This window comes from Brienomyrus brachyistius, chromosome 21 (assembly GCF_023856365.1).
Source record: "Brienomyrus brachyistius isolate T26 chromosome 21, BBRACH_0.4, whole genome shotgun sequence".
Taxonomy (NCBI): Eukaryota; Metazoa; Chordata; class Actinopteri; order Osteoglossiformes; family Mormyridae; genus Brienomyrus; species Brienomyrus brachyistius.
Window position 1 is genome coordinate 4,826,031 of NC_064553.1, and position 18,278 is coordinate 4,844,308.

General features: G+C 46.6%; 3 protein-coding genes across 3 annotated transcripts; 2 read left to right on the forward strand and 1 right to left on the reverse strand.

The window, feature by feature from the left end:
- Positions 1–496: 496 nt before the first annotated feature.
- Positions 497–4,132, forward strand: LOC125716691 (tumor necrosis factor ligand superfamily member 10-like). Its single transcript, XM_048989278.1, has 5 exons — positions 497–676; positions 1,272–1,406; positions 1,528–1,573; positions 1,671–1,787; positions 2,760–4,132. The coding sequence occupies exons 1-5, from the start codon at positions 563–565 to the stop codon at positions 3,215–3,217; spliced, it is 870 nt and encodes a 289-aa protein (XP_048845235.1). The 5' UTR covers positions 497–562; the 3' UTR covers positions 3,218–4,132.
- Positions 4,133–5,742: 1,610 nt separating this feature from the next.
- Positions 5,743–12,543, reverse strand: LOC125716880 (E3 ubiquitin-protein ligase MSL2-like). The gene is made up of 2 exons (XM_048989690.1): positions 11,041–12,543; positions 5,743–9,793 (listed from the first exon to the last, which is right to left on the reverse strand). Exons 1-2 carry the CDS (start codon positions 11,180–11,182, stop codon positions 8,181–8,183), a joined length of 1,755 nt encoding a protein of 584 aa, XP_048845647.1. The 5' UTR covers positions 11,183–12,543; the 3' UTR covers positions 5,743–8,180.
- A 1,135-nt stretch (positions 12,544–13,678) lies between these two features.
- Positions 13,679–18,214, forward strand: pccb (propionyl-CoA carboxylase subunit beta). The gene is made up of 15 exons (XM_048988836.1): positions 13,679–13,962; positions 14,226–14,345; positions 14,846–14,914; positions 15,009–15,065; positions 15,223–15,336; positions 15,426–15,536; positions 15,692–15,800; positions 16,086–16,206; positions 16,612–16,693; positions 16,780–16,903; positions 16,984–17,091; positions 17,392–17,492; positions 17,583–17,681; positions 17,814–17,913; positions 17,988–18,214. Exons 1-15 carry the CDS (start codon positions 13,726–13,728, stop codon positions 18,107–18,109), a joined length of 1,674 nt encoding a protein of 557 aa, XP_048844793.1. The 5' UTR covers positions 13,679–13,725; the 3' UTR covers positions 18,110–18,214.
- Positions 18,215–18,278: the final 64 nt, after the last annotated feature.

Here is an 18,278-nt window from a genome sequence, read left to right on the forward strand (position 1 = left end):
TATAGGCTTAAAATACTAATGACGCCCCCATGCTGTACAATTAGTTCACGACTGAACGTGTAAATTATTTACCAGTAAAATAAACACATTACGCAAATACTGGCATTTTTTTCCAGAAAGAATCGTTAAAGGGAACCCGGAGTAGGTATATATTAAAGAAAAACAGACATACGAGTTTGAATTACACATTCAGGACCTCTACATTTGTCAAATTAGCAGTTATAATTCGTATTTAATGAAAACTAATTTCTACGGCCTTTTCACTTCAAGATAACGCTCAAAGCAAATGGAAAAATGAAATGTATTTGCATTCAGTAGAAGTCTCTTGCTTTTGATGTTCTCTATGAACTAAAAACAAAAGCGTAGACCAAGCACAGACCTACAACAATGCAAGAATTTATCCCCGACCAGGACGCGAAATAACAATGCAACATTTGGTGCATTGTAACGCGGCTCTCCATGCAAGATTTCTCTGAGACGCCCACCCCAAGCTCCGCCTCGTCTTTTTTTATGTACTACAATGTGGTAAATCTTAGTGATCGTAACGTTGCAAGAAGCAACGATGAACATGAGGAGTTCGATGCAGTGGCTAGCGTTACTATTTTTAGCAGCTATTCTCCTGCAAACTATCGCGGTGGCTGTTTCGTTTATATACTTCAGCAGCATCTTAAGCACGGTAAGATATCGGGAGCGAGAGACGCAAGATCGCACAACCACGTCGACAAAACTTCCAAAGTTTGCTGCAGAATGGGGGGGGGGGGGGGTGCACGATATAGTGCATGCAAGGAGTGAAAAAGGGTGACCAGGACAGTTGGGTGTTAGTGTGGTGCGTGTCTTCCGCAAGGGAGCTAATCACGATACGTGGGGCGAAGTCGCGCTTCACGCTGCGCTCGGTCGAGCTGTCCTTGTGTTTGACCATTGGTCTTTGGCCCACTCTTTGAACAATGGACGGAGCGCATAATAAACAACTGATTATTAAGGTTTATATAGTTCAAGGTGATCGGATTAACAGAAAGAAGTATCTTTCTTACGCTTTAGATCACGGTTTTCCATGTAGAGTGAAATATAAATAAAATCTGTATTTTAAAAGTATTTTAAGATTTAAGATTAAACTCAGATGTCTGACAATCCAAAAATCCCGTGCGATTAATAATATTCCTCTGAAGAAACGCTGAACACAAAGGTTGCTTTATTCAGGAAAAATGCGAGTGAAAGGCACGGTTTGCTGGTTTTATGATCTACAATTCTCTGTACTCCGTGTCCAATTGCAGATGAAAGAAACGTTTTCAAAAAGCAGCATATCGTGTCTGATGCGGGCAAACCTGAGAGTAGAGTTTGATTTGGAGAGCGGAAAAGATGACCCCTGCTGGCGGGTCTCGGAACAGATTCATTTCCTGATTGAGAAGGTATCCTCTGTTCAATTTTAAAGGCACATCTTGAAATTCGGTTGATACTCTGGAAAAATAATTCACGACATACCTGTACGTGTTAAATTTCACAGTCTGACCAAACGCGTATTTTTTGTAGACCATGTCTGGCCACTACGAGAAGGGGATATCGTCGGCAGTAAAAGGTAGGATTCTTGAATATGTTACCCCCGAGGACCGGCAGACTTCTCTTACTAGCAACAGTTAACCACGCTGTTTTTTTCCTTCTTATTTATTTTGCAGGGGAAATTTCCAGAGTGCTGCCATATTTGACAATGGAGGACCAAGGAGCCCCCCCTCGTCCGGAAATCGCAGCTCACGTCACCGGAGGCCGTTTGGCCGAAACGGGCAGAACAGAGGGTACGGTTCCATGTTCCCTCAGTGCACTCCGGTTCGGGAACATATGGCATGCACATGCAATCCTGCTGCCTCCTTTGTCACAAAAAGAACCTCGGCTATAGACGATCGATGCAGGCAGTAGGGGCTTAGATGCCCTGGCAGATTCAGGGGGGCCCAGTACTTTACCGGGGGCCCTTGAATACTTAAAATTAGAATATTACATAATGTAAAGTAGGCCCAAGAAGGCGCTTTCTCAGGGTATTTCTAGCTATGACCATGGATGGATTAATGGATGGATGGATGGATGGATGGATGGATGGATGGCGCGTTGCCTGTCCTCTGTATTTAAAGCTACAGGGTGACCATTCCACAGGCAGCGAATATCACTCCAAAAATCTGAAAACGAAATGCTCGCAAACTAAAAGTATCCCCAACATCTGCCACTGCTTATGCATCACACTGCCTGCGAGGCAAGTGGAACGAGACAAGCATCCGCAATCAAGGCAGTGACCGGAGCCGCTGGTCAACACGGAGGGAGCTTTGGATGCATGTCATGCTACCAGCAAAATGCAGAAGAGGCGTCCCTATGACTACTTGGAAAATCTGCAGATTCGCTGTTGCCTTAGGTGCAAGTTAATGGTATTTAATGTCTGTCTGGGTCTGACTAAACTTCTGCTTACATGCCATGCCTCAAAGGCCATTTAATGCAGGGGAATCCAACTCCGGTCCTGGAGAGCTATCGTCCAGTAGGTTTTCTATCCTACCCGGCTTCTGATGAGCCACACCTGCTCTCAGGTAAATACCAGGAACAGGTGTGGCTCATCAGAAGATAGGTAGGATAGATACTGGATACTGGATAGTAGCTCTCCAGGACCGGAGCTGGAGACCCCTGATTTAATGCATATCATATCACTTCCATCAGGGAATCATATAATATCAATTTAAGGGCTCAGTTACAGCTTTCATGGGAGACTGCTTGACTGATTGTTGCAGGTCTGTCCACAAGGAATGTTCTGGGTCAAAAGATACCAGCATGGGAGTCGAAACGAGGCTTGGCGTTCCTGCACAACATGGAGCTGCACAATGGAGAGCTCATCATTCCCCAGAGGGGGCTGTATTACGTCTACTCCCAGACCTACTTCAGGCACTCCCAGCCCCACGAGGAGGAGACGCATGAAGTCGCAGATGGGCCGCCGAGCGCGTTAAGCGGCAAGCAAATGCTGCAGTACATTTACAAGAAGGTGGCATCGTACCCGTCTCCCATCCTGCTCATGAAGAATGCTCGCACCACCTGCTGGTCCCGAGACGCAGAGTACGGCCTCTATTCCATTTACCAGGCCGGCGTTGTTCAGCTCGGTCTTGGCGACCGCCTCTTTGTGTCGGTCAGCAACATTAGCACCGTAGACATGGATGAGAAGTCAAGCTTTTTTGGTGCTTTTTTGGTCAGCTAATAAAGAAGAGTTTGGTTTGTTCCTCATGTAGAACTGGAGACACCTCATGGAAACAGAGGTGGAAGAACAAAGTGAGGAAGGTCTCCTGATCAGTAAGCATCTGATCTACTGGTTTATTGCGTCTTTCTGTCCAAGATCTTGGGAGTGAGACTTTAAGAGAGGCTGGTTGAACTTCCCTGTCAATGCCAGTGACCTCCTGAGTGACAGCATGTCCCCCTAGGTGCTGGAAAGTAACTGATAGGCTGCGAAGAGGTCAGCTGATATAGCCAGTGTGACGGGACTTCAGAATATAAGAATGTTGACCATGAGAGAGATTGAGGTCCACATTCATCAGAGCGGCTATGCTGTTGATCAGTGAAGGGATGTAGCAGGTCGGATTGGCAATCATAGTGGAATGGAATTTGCAGCTTACCGATATCTTCTTATGCTCAGCTTGTTCTGGACAAAAGTCCACAGTGAGTGACGTTTTTTTCCACCCAGGTAACACTTTATAAAGTTTCCTTTATACAAGCACACTGTTTCTTAAAATAAAAAAATAAGCAAATACATATTACCTATTACATATCATCCACCTTTGGTGAATAAACCTTACATTCGCTGGAAAGCAGGAGGAGTGAAGGAACAAGAGCTGAGAAGCTGCAGTTGTGATTCAACAAAACTGGCCTGTTTTCTAAACTGAAGCTTAGTTGGTGGCATATTTTAAATGTTTGACAGTGGTGACTCAGTCAGATCACAGATTCATACCAATGAGCGACATTAAAAATGTCTCACTTTTTGTATACTTATCTGAAATAAACTGGGTTTGCACTTGATCGTTTGTTGAAAATTACGATTCCAAGCGCACTTGTTTTTGTAGATAATACCTTCCATTCTTTTTGATATATCATGCTAATCAATAAAATATTTGATAGTTAACCTTGGTTTGAGTATTTTATTACCACAAACTTATCAAATGAATAACAAGTAGCCTGTTTGTAACAACACATAAGTGTGTAATAAAAGATGTGACTGACGTTATTCGGTTTTATATTCAGAGCTTAAATATACCTGGGAAGTTTAACTTGTTTAAAATACGGAAGTATTTAAAGAAATTACTAAGTTATTTTCCCTAGATGCAGTGGATACACACATCTTGCCAAATAAACAAGTAAAGCAATTATCAATTACATAATTTGCCAATCAACTCCAAACATCGGCCGTCAATTGTCAACAGAATTATGCACCAAGAATATTTATTTTCCTCTTATGTTTACTCATAGGAACCGTAATGATTTTTAAAACTGTAAATACAGTATTCGAGGAAGTGTGATGTTTGTCAGTAACGTAGACTTCTAACACAAACACCTTTCCGCATCATAGTCACAAGATGGTAAGGCTAAAGCCTGGCTGCAGCGCATCGCATACTGCGCACGCGCAATTCGCGTCTGTATTTCCTGGGTAGGAATGAGGCTTCACGAAGCGTGTTTTTTGGTTGCAGAGCATAAACTGCACCCCAGCATATTTATACGCTTATATCGTCCATAAATACAGACTTACACATAATAATGTCTGCACGAAATTAAATTATCGCCGCAATGGCGCCGTCTATGCGACAAAAACATAAGCGTGCATATGTAGCCAACGGCATTATTATGCTCTTATTTCACAGCATGGCGATTTCAAATAACGTAACGTAAAAAGATGTACTTTCCCCGTCTTTTCAAACATCCTTTAAAAATGCTTTTTTTAGTCCCCTTACTGCCGCGTTCGTCGGTATTAATAAGATTACTTTGCCCTCTTGTGGAGAAAAGGGAGAATTTCAGGTTGGAATAAAATACTGTTACTACGGATTCTAAACCGCTTCGGCTTTAAATATTTATCAATGATACGGTTCAACAGTGGAATATTACAAGGACGTCTTTGGAACCAGTTTTATACGGTATATGGCTCACCTATCCTATGCAGTAAGTACATAACTATACCCAGGTATTAAAGTGCATTCAGTGTCTTAAAGGTTGTTAATCGTTTTTGCCTGTTTGGGTCAAAAAAAATAATGCTACAAATGTGTGATTTTATGCACTACATGTACGGAATAGGAAGAGATATGTTGGAACCCAGATTACTGTCAACCACAGCAATAAAATTACTTTAAACCGATTTAATTCCCTTCTTAAAAGGTGGGGGAAAAATTGCCAAAACCATCTTCCGACCCAGACTGAGAGGACGTAATAACCTTTGGCTTCTCACCTTAGGTGACCATCCAATTTGTTCACCTTCTCCGTGGCACTAGGCTGAACCGATATGCTGCCCGTTGTGTTACGTCGATGAGCAAAGGAAAAAAAGGACATTGGAAAACCAATAGCCAATGAGTGAGTCTGAAGGCGGGGCCAGTTACTTTGCTCCGCCCAAGAAACGTGTCTCTTAATTGGTCTAGACAAGCATGCTGGTTATTACAACATACAAGAGCATCCAGATGCATTAGAACACTCAGGCATGGAGGTCCCCTCTCACCTGGAGACCTGCGGTTTGATACATCTACAACGTAGCAGTAGAAAACTATCATTTATTGATCATTGCATTACATATTTTAAAATGTGGCAGTGAATATACCAGCAATTACAGGGAACTCTTTTATAGTCCAGCAACTTGAACTGTCGACACCAAGAATGTAATCAGGGTTCTAACATTAACCAAGAGTATTTGCAAAACCAAGACATTCTACATCTCTAATGACACAGACTACGTTTACCTGGTCTAACGGTGTAGTACTGTCCAAATATTTGGTCTTGCAGAGTTATAGTAGTGTTATCAACCATTTTAGTAAAACTCCGCAACAAATGATTCAGCAAATCAATTAAGGGGAACCCAAATCAGCCATAACAGCACAGTGAAGCATCGGGGGGGGGGGGTTGGGGGTGGGCGGCACCTTCAGTCAGCTTTGAATAATTTATCCTCTTTTCCTTTTGGTCAATAAACAAACATGTAACAAAAGCAAAAACAGATTAAAACGACGAACAGAAACCCATAAAGCTATTGAGGTACTAGGGGCGTAAAAACAGGTGCTGCTCACTGTAAATACAAAAAGAAAAACCCAAGCGAACTACATGGCATTTTTTTTTCAATATTTACTCATTATCAAAAATAGTTTTTTTCCCCAACTTCTTGCAAATGAAAAACAGGAAAAAAAAAAAATTAAGAGGTACAGACTGGACATTAATCGCATTTTTGTCCCGCTCTTCCTATGGCTTGAGAAACACTACCTGAACATTCACAGGATATGACACAAGGAGAAACTACAATCGGAAGGCATTGCCGCCACTGGAGAACACGTGCATGCTCTATTCATACACCCTGTGTGACGCGCGGTCGGCGTCCCGCCAATCAGGCTCGGCCTGGAGGTCTCTGACCAGCACTCGTCTTACATAGAAAAACTTTGTCAGTCTGCGGGTGAAAGTCTGCAGAATAGCAGCTGAATTTAAAATGAAAGGGGGGTGGGATGGGGGTTGAGAAAGGCAGGGTACTTTCAATCACCAATGACATGGAGGAGACCACCCCTTATTCAGCGTCAGGGCCTTTCCAGACTGTCGTCGAGTCCAACACAAACCCCAGCTGTGGCGAACATGCACTGCAGAGCTCATTCCCGCATGAAACTCATTCATATCCCCCTCCAGTCCCCCTAAATACACAAGGTGATTTCTCACACGTTCATAATCCAGCACCAACAGACTTGGGAAAGTCAGACAGACAGACAGGAAGGCTGGTCTTTACTATCAGACTCATTCAAAGTTCCTACATGAATGCTTGTACCACTAACGTGAGTCATCCTGTGAATACAATGTAAACAAACAGGCCCCCGAGGTCGGGAGGGGGGGGGGAGTCTATGTAGTGTTCTACAGTGATATTGCTATGGTTACCAAGTAGGTTCCGTTGTTATTTGGCCTATTAATCACATTAAGTGCTTCATCTGGGGCCCCTGCCAAGACGAAGTGCAGGTAAGGCAGATGCACAGCTATCCATTAAAAAGTGGCAAAGACTAATCTAGATTCATGCCCGCAGAACAGGATTTAAGATGTCGCTCAGCACGACAGTTTGGAAAAAAACGGGAAATGGGGGGGTTTGAGGATGCGACTGCTGAAGGTTTTGTGTTGTGCTGCAGACGTGGAAAATGATTCACTTCCAGTAAGGTACGGGGTGGGGGGTGGAATAAAATAAATACCATTAGAAAAGTTTGCTTTTTTTTTGTGGAATTATATCACACATATGTATAATACAGGTTTTTGAATGCCCCAATGGAGAACACATGGCGTGTGAAACAGCAGAACTGAGCACAAACAGGACAGCGAGATTTCTCTGTTCTCTCCCGGACAGGAGCGTCTCCCGATCAGCCTGCTTCAGAGGGGGGCGGAGGCCCGGCGATGGCGGGCTCGCAGACGGGACTCCGCTAGACCAAGCTCCAATAAATACTGCGAAACGCTGTTGTCACTTACAAAACACATCGTAAAACGCATCTTTAAATGGAATTTGATGAGTGCGTACGAAAACAAAAACAAACGGAAAAAAAAAACACACAAAAAAAATAATTATAAATACAACCGGCCTTCTCCGAAGTTACCGTCTCCCCGGCGTGCCACAACCTGAACGTCTCGCCCAATTTCGGGGTCGAGTGGGACCCATCACCATGACGCCGGGCCTCTCTTGCTGGAGGTGGTTAAGTGTAAATCGCTAGTGGCGGACGTGTGACTCACAGTAACAGCGCCCTCCGCTGTCAAACCCGCAGCAGTGCACCACACACAGAAGGTGCACTGCCCACTGGGACTTGCAGGCAGGAGCTTTGGCAGTCGGGACTGACTACGTGAAACTGGTACCGAACCATAGCTGCCTTGGTGTAGTGCCTCAACCACTTCCACTTCCTGCCCGCAGCATTTTAAAATATAATAATAATAAAATAACCGTTGCCAGAGGGAGGCGAACTTGCAGCTGCAGCTCAGCAGTCGAACCTCATGTCCAAAGTCTCATCGTAACCTTTGTCCTCATGCGGGCTGGCGGCAAGGAAAGAGGGCACCGGCGAGCCGGCCGCCATGTTGAGGACCCCGCTGCTGGTGCCGGCGCTGCGCACGGCGATGCTGGTCACGTTGATGCCCAGCGTGAGCCGCGTCTGCTCCAGCGCCTTCTCCGGCACAGCGAAGGCCTCCAGCTTCTTCTCGCCGTTGGCCATGTAGGAGTTCTGGCAGCCGCGGCAGATGCAGTCCAGACAGGCCTTGCGGTTCGAGTAGCAGGGGCACCGCTGGCCGCGGCAGGTAAGAACACTTGGGTTTTGCGTGGCCCGACCGCACTTGCAGCCTTTCTTCTCCTGGGGCTTCTTGTAGACCACTTTGGTGGGGCTGCCAGGTATCAGGTTGGCACCAGGCAAGCGGTCTTTCGTTTTGTCCTTGGTTTTAGGCACCCCCTGCTTGACCTTGGTGTAGGCCTTCTTGGGCCCATGGTCTGGGTTTTTCTTGATCCCCTTATTGGAGACCAGCAGCGTCTTGCTGACCTTGGGCGGCCCCCCGTTGGGGACAGCAGCCACCGGCTGCGCCAATACCTTGCTGGGCTCCCGCTTCACTGAGACGGGAGCGGCAGCCGCTAGCGGGGGACCCTGAATGATGCTAGATATGGGCAGGGGCTGGATTTTCTCACTGTCGCTCTCGGAGCGCGACCGCTTGCGGTTGAGCCGTGCCGCCTTGGGCGTGGCCGCTGAGCAGGAGATCCCAGAGGGAGGTGGCGGAGGAGGCAAGGCTGGATGCCGGGAAGCAAAGAGGCCGGGGTCCAGCGGGAGTGAGGGCTGCCGGGTGTCCGTGAATGGCCTGCTCAGGTCGCCCGACGGCTCTAAACCGGACGGCAGGACGTCTTCTACCGCAGTGTCGGGCTCCAGGGTCCGGAGCACCTCCTCTACAGTGAGGAGCAGCGAGTCCCCGCTGGGCTTGATGTCCTCGCCGAAGCTGCAGATATCGATACCGTCGCTGCAGAGCTCTTCCGAGGCGGCTGCCCTGCAGACCGGCATCCCGTCCGGAAAGCCCTCCGGCTTCAGCTCCCTGCCATCAGCCGCCGGGGCCATGCTCCCTGGGGAGGCCGCGGCGACCGACGTCAGCTCCTCCATGCTCAGTCCGTTGCAGCCATACATGCCGTTGACGTTGGGCGCCCCGGCCACCACGTCCGGAACCGGTTCCTGGGGCTGGACAGGGGGTTCCGGCAGAATGTGGTCACCCTGGTGTTCCGAGGTCGAAGGCAATGGGGAATGTGAAAGGGCCACTGGGGCGGCGCCCTGCGACTCTTCGGCTGCACTGGCGGTCGGAGGAAAGCCCTCTTTCAGCAGCGCCAGGACCTCCGGGGAGCCCTCGCTGGCGATCTGCGACAGCAACGGGGAGCCCGCCATGTACTCACAGAGCTTCCGGTAGCACTCCACCAGGATGCCGAGCTGCTTGTTCTCCTCAAATTGCTCATAGTCCTTACACCAACTGCACGACGGCTTCATCACCATCTTCTGACCTTTGCAGCCTTTGCACACATAGTGCTGGCAAGTCGAGTTGGTCGGAGCAATCGGATCTTGAAGCAAATTCCCTAAAAAAATAAATAAAAATAAAACGCAAAGTATTCTTTAGAGCAGTCTGTCCATAACTCACAAAAATATATATAAATACAGGTATCTTTTAAGACACCCTGACCATACAGTGCTCGATTTAATTCTGCTGTGCTGGAAAGCTTGGAAGCCAGTAGTTAAAATCCAATAAATATAGCCAAATAATCGCAGCCATCTCCGTTTTACATCGGCCACAGCGATGTGATATTTCAGCCTGTAAAATATGTAAATTTGACACCCCCGGGACAACTACATTGTTTCCTTTCTGATGCACAGTGAAAGGGTTAAACACGATAATTAGCGCCGAGTATTCAGATCGGCTTCCTTAGCAACGGCTGTCGTTAAGACTCGTAACTGACGTGTATGTAATGTGCTGCAGATGGAGGTGCGGCTTACTAAAAAAAACGGAGATTTACCACCCCGGTATCCGCTCTACAAGCGATCCACCTACGGCGAAATGCAGCGCAGTCAATTAAAAATCAAATCATTCCTTTTTCGATCATCTAGAGGACACATGCACCCTACCAGACAATACACAGAAGCACATAATAGGTGTATGCGATTAACTATAAACGACCTAAACATTAAGGTTACTCGGGTGCTAAAAAACAAAAACAGAGGCTAGTCCTATGCAATCCAACAAATGCATCACTAGCTATAAAAAATACATTTATTTAATCCTTCTCCCGTTGTCATTGTTTTAAGAAAGCACATGAAACGGCAGCATTTGCTCAAGTGTCACACCGACATTGTGTACATCGTAGGGGTTCCGGCGAAACCAGGCGCAGGCGGCTATTTGTAAACGGACCGGCGGGGAACGTTATATAATGACCGGCAAGCGGAAGGTGTTGCAAGTGGGAATTATACAGCAATGCAAACGTGGAGACATCAGCCACGAAAATCTCTGTTAACTGATAATTTTGGCATCAGCACTTCATGGAGGAAAGCGACCGCCGACCATCAATGGGACCGGCCGCACCATCGTTAGCAGAGCCGATTCCGTGTCGAGGGTCTCATCCTCCTATCCGGCGACGAGCGTTAATATTCACGATGCATTCGGTGAACCGTGTTAAATAACGGGCGTGCATAAATGGAAAAGGGGGCGAGAAGTTATTGCATAAATACACAAAAACACCAAGATTGACATATTGTTTGGGGGAGAAAAAAAAACCCAGTTAACACTGAAAACCAAGAGATTAATTTTATGGGCCAAAGAACCATGACTCACCACAAACAAGGCAGGAAAGGGACTGCCGAAAGAAAGGCAGGAGCTTGCACAGCTCGGCTACGGACTGTGAGTCCCGAGGATCGCACTGCAGCACCGAACGACACGCTGACACGTACAGAGCGGTGGCATTCACCGGGTTCATCGCAGCAGCCTCGCAGCGGACAGAGCCAGGTCTGGAGGAAAGGGGGGGGGAACAAAAACAAACAAAAAAAAAAACAAAACGAAAAAAAAAAAAAAACACCCAGCACGCAACAGATCCGCCTTTCAGACTTGATAAATATCTCCTTAAGTGAGCCGAATGACGTCGGCCAGGGCTAGGTTCCGCACCTCATCGACCCCCGGTGTCCAAGAAAGGCGAGAGGGACATGCAAAAGGCATGGGGAGAGGGGGGGGGATTTGCTCTCAAAAAGATCGGGCGTATTCAATACTAGGGAACAGATCACGGTGTGTAGTATCCCCAGTGTGTAGAATACGGCGTGGCCGATGCACACAGTCTGTATTCAAAAGCACCATGTCAAAAACCGCATCGACGACCTGCTTCAGCGCTTCCCCTTCTTCCATGGCACGAAGTGCTTCCAAATCACCATTATCGATTACAAAAATAAAACAGAACTTAGCTTTAAAAACCACTTTAAAATGCTATTTTAAAAAAATCAACCGTAATTAAGATATGCATAAACACTCCCTTTCTCCAGACATCACTCGCATCTCCTAAGTGCCACACCAGTCCGATTTTCTTGGGCTCTTTAACAATACGCGGGCGGCGCTCCGCCGCCGAGTCCCCCGGCCGCTTTCGCCCCGATTGCTCGCTAATGCTGGATGCAGCAAGCAGGGATTCAAAGCGGGCTTCTCGGTTCCCAAGCGTCCGTCGCTTCTCTACCTCCTCCCCGGGATCCCGCTCGGTTCCGGAGAAAGCCGCTCTTGCTCCCCCCAGAAAACACTGTCCGTCCAGGGCATTTAGCAATTTATAAATGATTATTTTGGAGAGCGCGTCTGTTTGTTATCCACAGCTTCCCATGGCGGTAGGGCTGCAAAAAAAAAAAAAAAAAAAAAAAAACAGGCCAGTTGACTCAATCCAATCCAGTATTTACCCCCCGAACATCCGAATTGCAAGAAAGCAGGAAGTATGCGGGAAAAGTCGCTCCACGCAGTGCACGAAGGGCGCAAAAGGCCAGAATATATGCTGAGATTTTTAAGAGGACGCAAATCTGCAGTGCTGGCTTCGGAATATGTGGAACAAAAATAGGCCGCTTTTTTCTTTTCTTTGGATCTATCCCTCCGCTTCACCCCCCTCTCTGATAAGTTCCGCGTAACCAGAGAAGGCTCGTTTCATTTCAAAAATCAGCTTCAATAAATCCCATTTGCTTATCACGAAAAATAATCCCGTTGCTCTCGGTGTGTTTATTTATCGCTAGATGTTTCAATAGTGTAATATAGCTAGCTTAACTATGGAGGTTTCTCCTTTGCCTTTTCCTCTCCGCAAATGAAGGAGGAGGGGGCGCTGTGACCCACATCTCGCGAGAAAAGGGTCACGAAATCCCGCGAGAAACGGTAACCGTGGTTACACGACTGTGTTGTTTTTAACCCGCTTGCTAGCGATCAGAATGGATAGTAGATTGACGTTCGTGTGGAGGACTGTTGTTTTGTTTTCGCATTATTATAACACAAACGTGCCTATTGGCTACTCCGCCTCCCTACAATCACTAGGATAATTCATACGTCCGTGTCAATTTTCTTCAGTAAAAACTGCTGCAGTTTGCTGTGAATGGAAATAGACATGCAGACATACATACAGATAGACAGACAGAGTCTCAGAGAGACAGACAGACAGATAGATAGACTCTTGATTCCGAATTAAATACACACAATAATACGCATAATAATATAACACTCAAGGATTAAGGAGGTAGAGACTGCGTTTATGGATGCTGTCAATAAAAATGTAAATACAATACAATTCAATAATATAATACAATATAATATAAATTTTCACTGACATATCTTTCATGTTTTTCCCTTGTCTTTTACACTCTGTTCCTTAACATAGGATTCCACCATCAGAGCACTTCACTGGATAATAATTTGGGAGGTGTCGATGGAAATATTTACAATAAAATATTTCACTAGCCATCACAGAGAATGTTTAAATTAATTAGTTTAACGTGGTCAAAGTTTGTAATTATAGCAATGTTTTCTTTTCAGTTGTTTTCAGTTGTCACACTATTTGTGTTTTCTATCATTTGCAACTATTATGATGCTTTTCTTGTGGTACAGTAATGTGTAAGAATAATTTAGGTAAAGAAGTCTATGCTGAAATTTAATCGAAGTTTAAATGCAAAGAGAAAAAAGGCTAGACTTTATTGTATAACAGGCAATATATATTTGAAAGTAGGCGTGTGATGGGCGTGGCAGAAATGAGCCATTCACACAGAGAAAAACCGAAGTTCCGGTTTTTTTTTAAATAACACTGGGAATTGTAGTTCTGAAACGTGACATTCAAGCCACGAATGTAGAACTACACGACGCCTCTTTTTGAATGTAGTGCTTCTAACTTCCGGCCGTCAGAAACGCCTCCCCCTCCAGCTGAACGTCCCATCTTATTGGCCATCCGGACTAAAAACATTAAGACACGATTGGCTACGACAGGGAAGCCGATCGGCCATCATTTTTTGTGCTTTCTCTGCCATGGCGGCTTTCACGGTTGCGAGGAGCGGTGGCAGATTTCTGCGGGGACTATTCGTCTTTAAGGGCCTGGGGACCGGCAGATATGGACCCGCTGTTTCGGCGGTCCGCTCGGTCACGCAGCAGCAGATGCGCTCATTCTGTGTCGGGCATCTTTCTGTGCAAGAACGAATAGAGAAGAAGCGTAGGGCGGCCCTAGTCGGGGGAGGTCAGAAGAGAATAGATGCACAACATCAAAGGGTAAATCTCAAGTTTTGATCGCTTGTAAACTGACAGTCAAAACTCTCACCCCCATTCTTTGCTTTTGTGACGTGACCACCATAAAAGGTCATTCACGTTCCGTGCGTTTTTAAATGAACCAGGTTTAAACTGTGTTCTGCGTATGTCATTGCATGTACGTTGCGTGCCTTTGCTGGACTATGTATTTAAATCAGTGTTAATATTTGAAGGACCTGTTCCATGATTCAGAGTACACTCGAAATGCTTTCCTACATGTCTAACAGGGGAAGCTGACCGCGAGAGAGAGGATCGAACTTTTGCTGGATCCCGATTCCTTCGTGGAGTATGATATGTTTGTGGAGCACCGATGTTCAGATTTTGGGATGGAAGCCGATCACAATAAGGTTCCCCTGCGCCTCTTGTATGAGTATATTTGCAGGACGCCAAAATAAAGTGTCGAAAAGCAGCCAAGCAACCTAGTCATATCTGAGTAGTTGCTCACACGCGTGTTTTTCCAGTGTTATATACGGATTAGTACGGCGAACTGTTAATTTACGCCTCCTTGGTTTGCATGACTTTGTGAATGTGTAATAATCTGATACTCATGGCCAGTATATACCATGGCAAACTAGGTACGTGCCCTGCACGCTTTGGTTCACTTAAATACTAATCGGGGAAAGTCCAGACAAATTATGAATTGTGGATTTACATATAAAGTATTCCCACAATTTTTTTTTACTTTTCTCCTGTAATTATATTGTTTTGTCCTATGAAAATGCAACCCTGTTTAAATTATTATTATTTTGCAGGCACTTATTTTTAATGAAGATTTTCAAGAATCTGGTGAAAAGCAGGTTATGAGAACTTGTTCCTGATAAAATATTCAAGTATGTAATTTTTGCAGTACCCAGGTGACAGTGTTGTGACTGGACAGGGACGGATTAATGGAAGGCTGGTGTACGTCTTCAGCCAGGTATATCTCTGAGGTGACCCCACACTGTTGTTTTACTGGCGGTTCATCGAGACCAAGTTTAACCTCACCGCCTTTCTTGTTGTGGATTCCTCAGGACTTCACGGTGTTTGGCGGGAGCCTCTCTGGTGCCCACGCTCAGAAGATCTGTAAGGTGACGTCCCAGAGCATCGTGCATCACATGGATGTCACACGCACTGATGAATTTTTGCTTTCTAATGATATACAGGCTCTCGGTAGCTGTCAGCCTGGTCACCAAGCCAGCATTGTGTTGTGAGCATAAAGGCATCAGAATTTGCCTCCTCCACCAGATCATGGACCAGGCCATGTTGGTGGGGGCCCCGGTCATTGGCCTCAATGACTCTGGTGGAGCACGCATCCAAGAAGGGGTGGAGTCACTGGCAGGATATGCGGACATTTTTCTGGTAAAAAAATAAAAGATGAATGTGGACTAACTCTGTGCAGTGTGAGCGATCGATGTGTTTGTCAGCACCTGTCCTCCTTTTGTGAACAGAGGAACGTAACGGCGTCCGGAGTCATTCCCCAGATCTCCCTTATCATGGGTCCTTGCGCAGGAGGGGCTGTCTACTCCCCTGCCTTAACAGATTTCACATTCATGGTGAAGGTAAGCCTCCCACTGTCCATGGTGTTGAAATGGCTTTGTTTTTACAGACGACGTTTAAAAATATTGGGGAAAAAATGATGGGGGAGCTGTTTTACCACACACACACACACACACACACACACACACACACAGACCTCACAGTCTCACTCTGGCAGGACACGTCCTACCTCTTCATCACCGGGCCAGATGTGGTAAAATCAGTCACCAATGAGGATGTGACTCAGGAGGAGCTGGGGGGTGCTAAGACTCACACCGCTGTGTCTGGTGAGTGATGCCAGTGGCCCTGCCTGCATACGGCCCTCCCTCCCATTTATCATCCCTGCAAATCAAAGGCATTTTAATTTCGACATATAGGCAGCCTGAGCTGGACCTTTGGCCTTATTAGCCACCCGATTTTAATAAACTGTTGAAATTTGTTGCTCAAACAAAAATATCGACAAATTAAGACATAAAATGTTGTTGCTGTATTTTCAGGGAACACGCAACAAAAAATGTCATGACTCGACAGCAGTTCCAGATATGTATTTTCGTTTTCTCCATCTGCTGTAGGCGTTGCCCATAGAGCCTTTGAGAACGACATTGATGCTTTGCTGAACCTCAGAGAGTTTTTCAACTTCCTCCCTCTTAGTAACCAAGACGCGGCCCCTGTAACAGAATGTCACGATCCAAGGTAATGCTAAATCGGAGTTAAAGGAAACTTAGGGAAAGGACTCCCCCTGGTGGTGTTTTATGCACAGAACAACCTGCTACTGAATATTTCTGATGATATTTGGATTAGAGCTGTACAGGGGATTCTAGTGTGTTCATATGCATAAGTGGTCAAATCAGCTTCGTTGGCATTATTATAATTTTTTGTTTCTTCCAGTGTATTAGAAGTGGCCTGTTCACCCTATGTAGACATCCTGAACAGCAACATCTAGTTAATAACACACTTTTGTTTAACTAGACTGTACAAGTATTGCAGTGTAGCAAACACATTGGTCGGCTCTCAGTTGAGCATGGCATCAGGGCAGACTTAAGTATGGGATTATGGGAAAATCGTGATAGGCTATTTATTTTTGTCTCCCCCTCCCAGTGATAGACTCGTGCCAGGCCTGGACACTGTTGTTCCGTTAGAATCCACCAAGGCCTATGATATGTTGGACATTATTCACGGCGTAAGTGGCCCACTACCCATGACAGAAATAACGCGTGACCGCTGAGCCCTCTGTTAGATCAGTGCCCACGCTCGTTCTCTTCGCAGATTGTTGATGAGCGGGAGTTCTTCGAGATTATGCCCAACTACGCCAAGAACATTGTGGTGGGGTTCGCCAGGATGAACGGCCGCACAGTGGGGATTGTGGGAAATCAGCCGAAAGTGGCATCCGGTGAGTGCGGAGAGTGTGTCGGTGCGTGACTTCCTCACCGGGGCCTTGGACTGACGGATGGTGGTTCTGCTCCGTTTCAGGCTGCCTGGACATCAACTCGTCCGTGAAGGGGGCTCGCTTCGTGCGCTTCTGCGATGCCTTCAACATTCCCATCATCACCTTCGTGGACGTACCGGGGTTTCTGCCAGGTAGGAAGAGGCTTGGTTGACTCAAGCCTGGCCTGCTCCCAGAACCTTGCAGAGATGCAGACTGTCCCCGACTTACGACTGTGTTCCGTTCCGCCAGAGAGGTGGAAAGGGACGCATGTCGGACTAGAATAATCACGCTGACTTTTTGGTGCGAGAATGAAACTGGAGCATGTGTGTGAGGCTGTGCATCAGATGACTAGGACGTTTACTTACATTTTGATTAGCTTTCAGCTCTTAGCCGTCTTTCTCAGCTGCCTGAAGGCTATAGTTCATCCAAAACGTTAAACCCCGGATCCACAGGCACAGCGCAGGAATACGGCGGCATCATCCGGCACGGGGCGAAGCTGTTGTTTGCATTCGCCGAAGCCACTGTTCCAAAGATCACCATCATCACCAGAAAGGTTTGGAAAGGCCCGACCCGGTCCGTCTCCACGGTGCCTTAACACATGCTCTCATCGTTGGCCTTGCTTACGGATATGGTCACTCCACAGGCCTACGGAGGAGCGTATGATGTAATGAGCTCCAAGCACCTCCGTGGAGATGTGAACTACGCGTGGCCTTCTGCCGAGGTAGCAGTGATGGGAGCCAAGGTAACCGCGGTCAGAAATGCTACTCCTCTTCGACGGGGGGGGTTCACAACACATACAGTGACCAGCTTTCAGCTGCTTTGGTACATTCTGCTAAGGGGGGGCCCGTGCTCTCCCCTCTGTCTGGATTCCCAGGGTGCTGTACAGATCATCTTCAGGGGTAAGGAGAACCAGGCTGAGGCAGAAGCAGAGTATGTGGAGAAGTTTGCAAACCCCTTCCCCGCAGCTGTCAGAGGTACGTAAGAGCCAAAGGAGGACCTGGCTCTCTGGGCATCCGGCGCCATGGTAACCACGTGTGTCGTGCTGCAGGCTTTGTGGATGACATCATCCAGCCGTCAGCCACCCGTAAGCGGATCTGCCGGGACCTGGAGGTGCTGGCCAGCAAGAAGCAGACCAACCCTTGGAAGAAGCATGCTAACATCCCCCTGTAATTGGGATGTGCTGCTGGACTCCCAGTGAACTCTGGGAGTTATTCACATTAACTGTATTGGAGGGGAAAAAAAAAAAATCTAATAAAGTTTTTAAATAACTACTCATTACCGTGACGGCGCAAGTGCTGTAATTAGCTTCACATTAAACACGTTTGTGATTTAGCCAGAA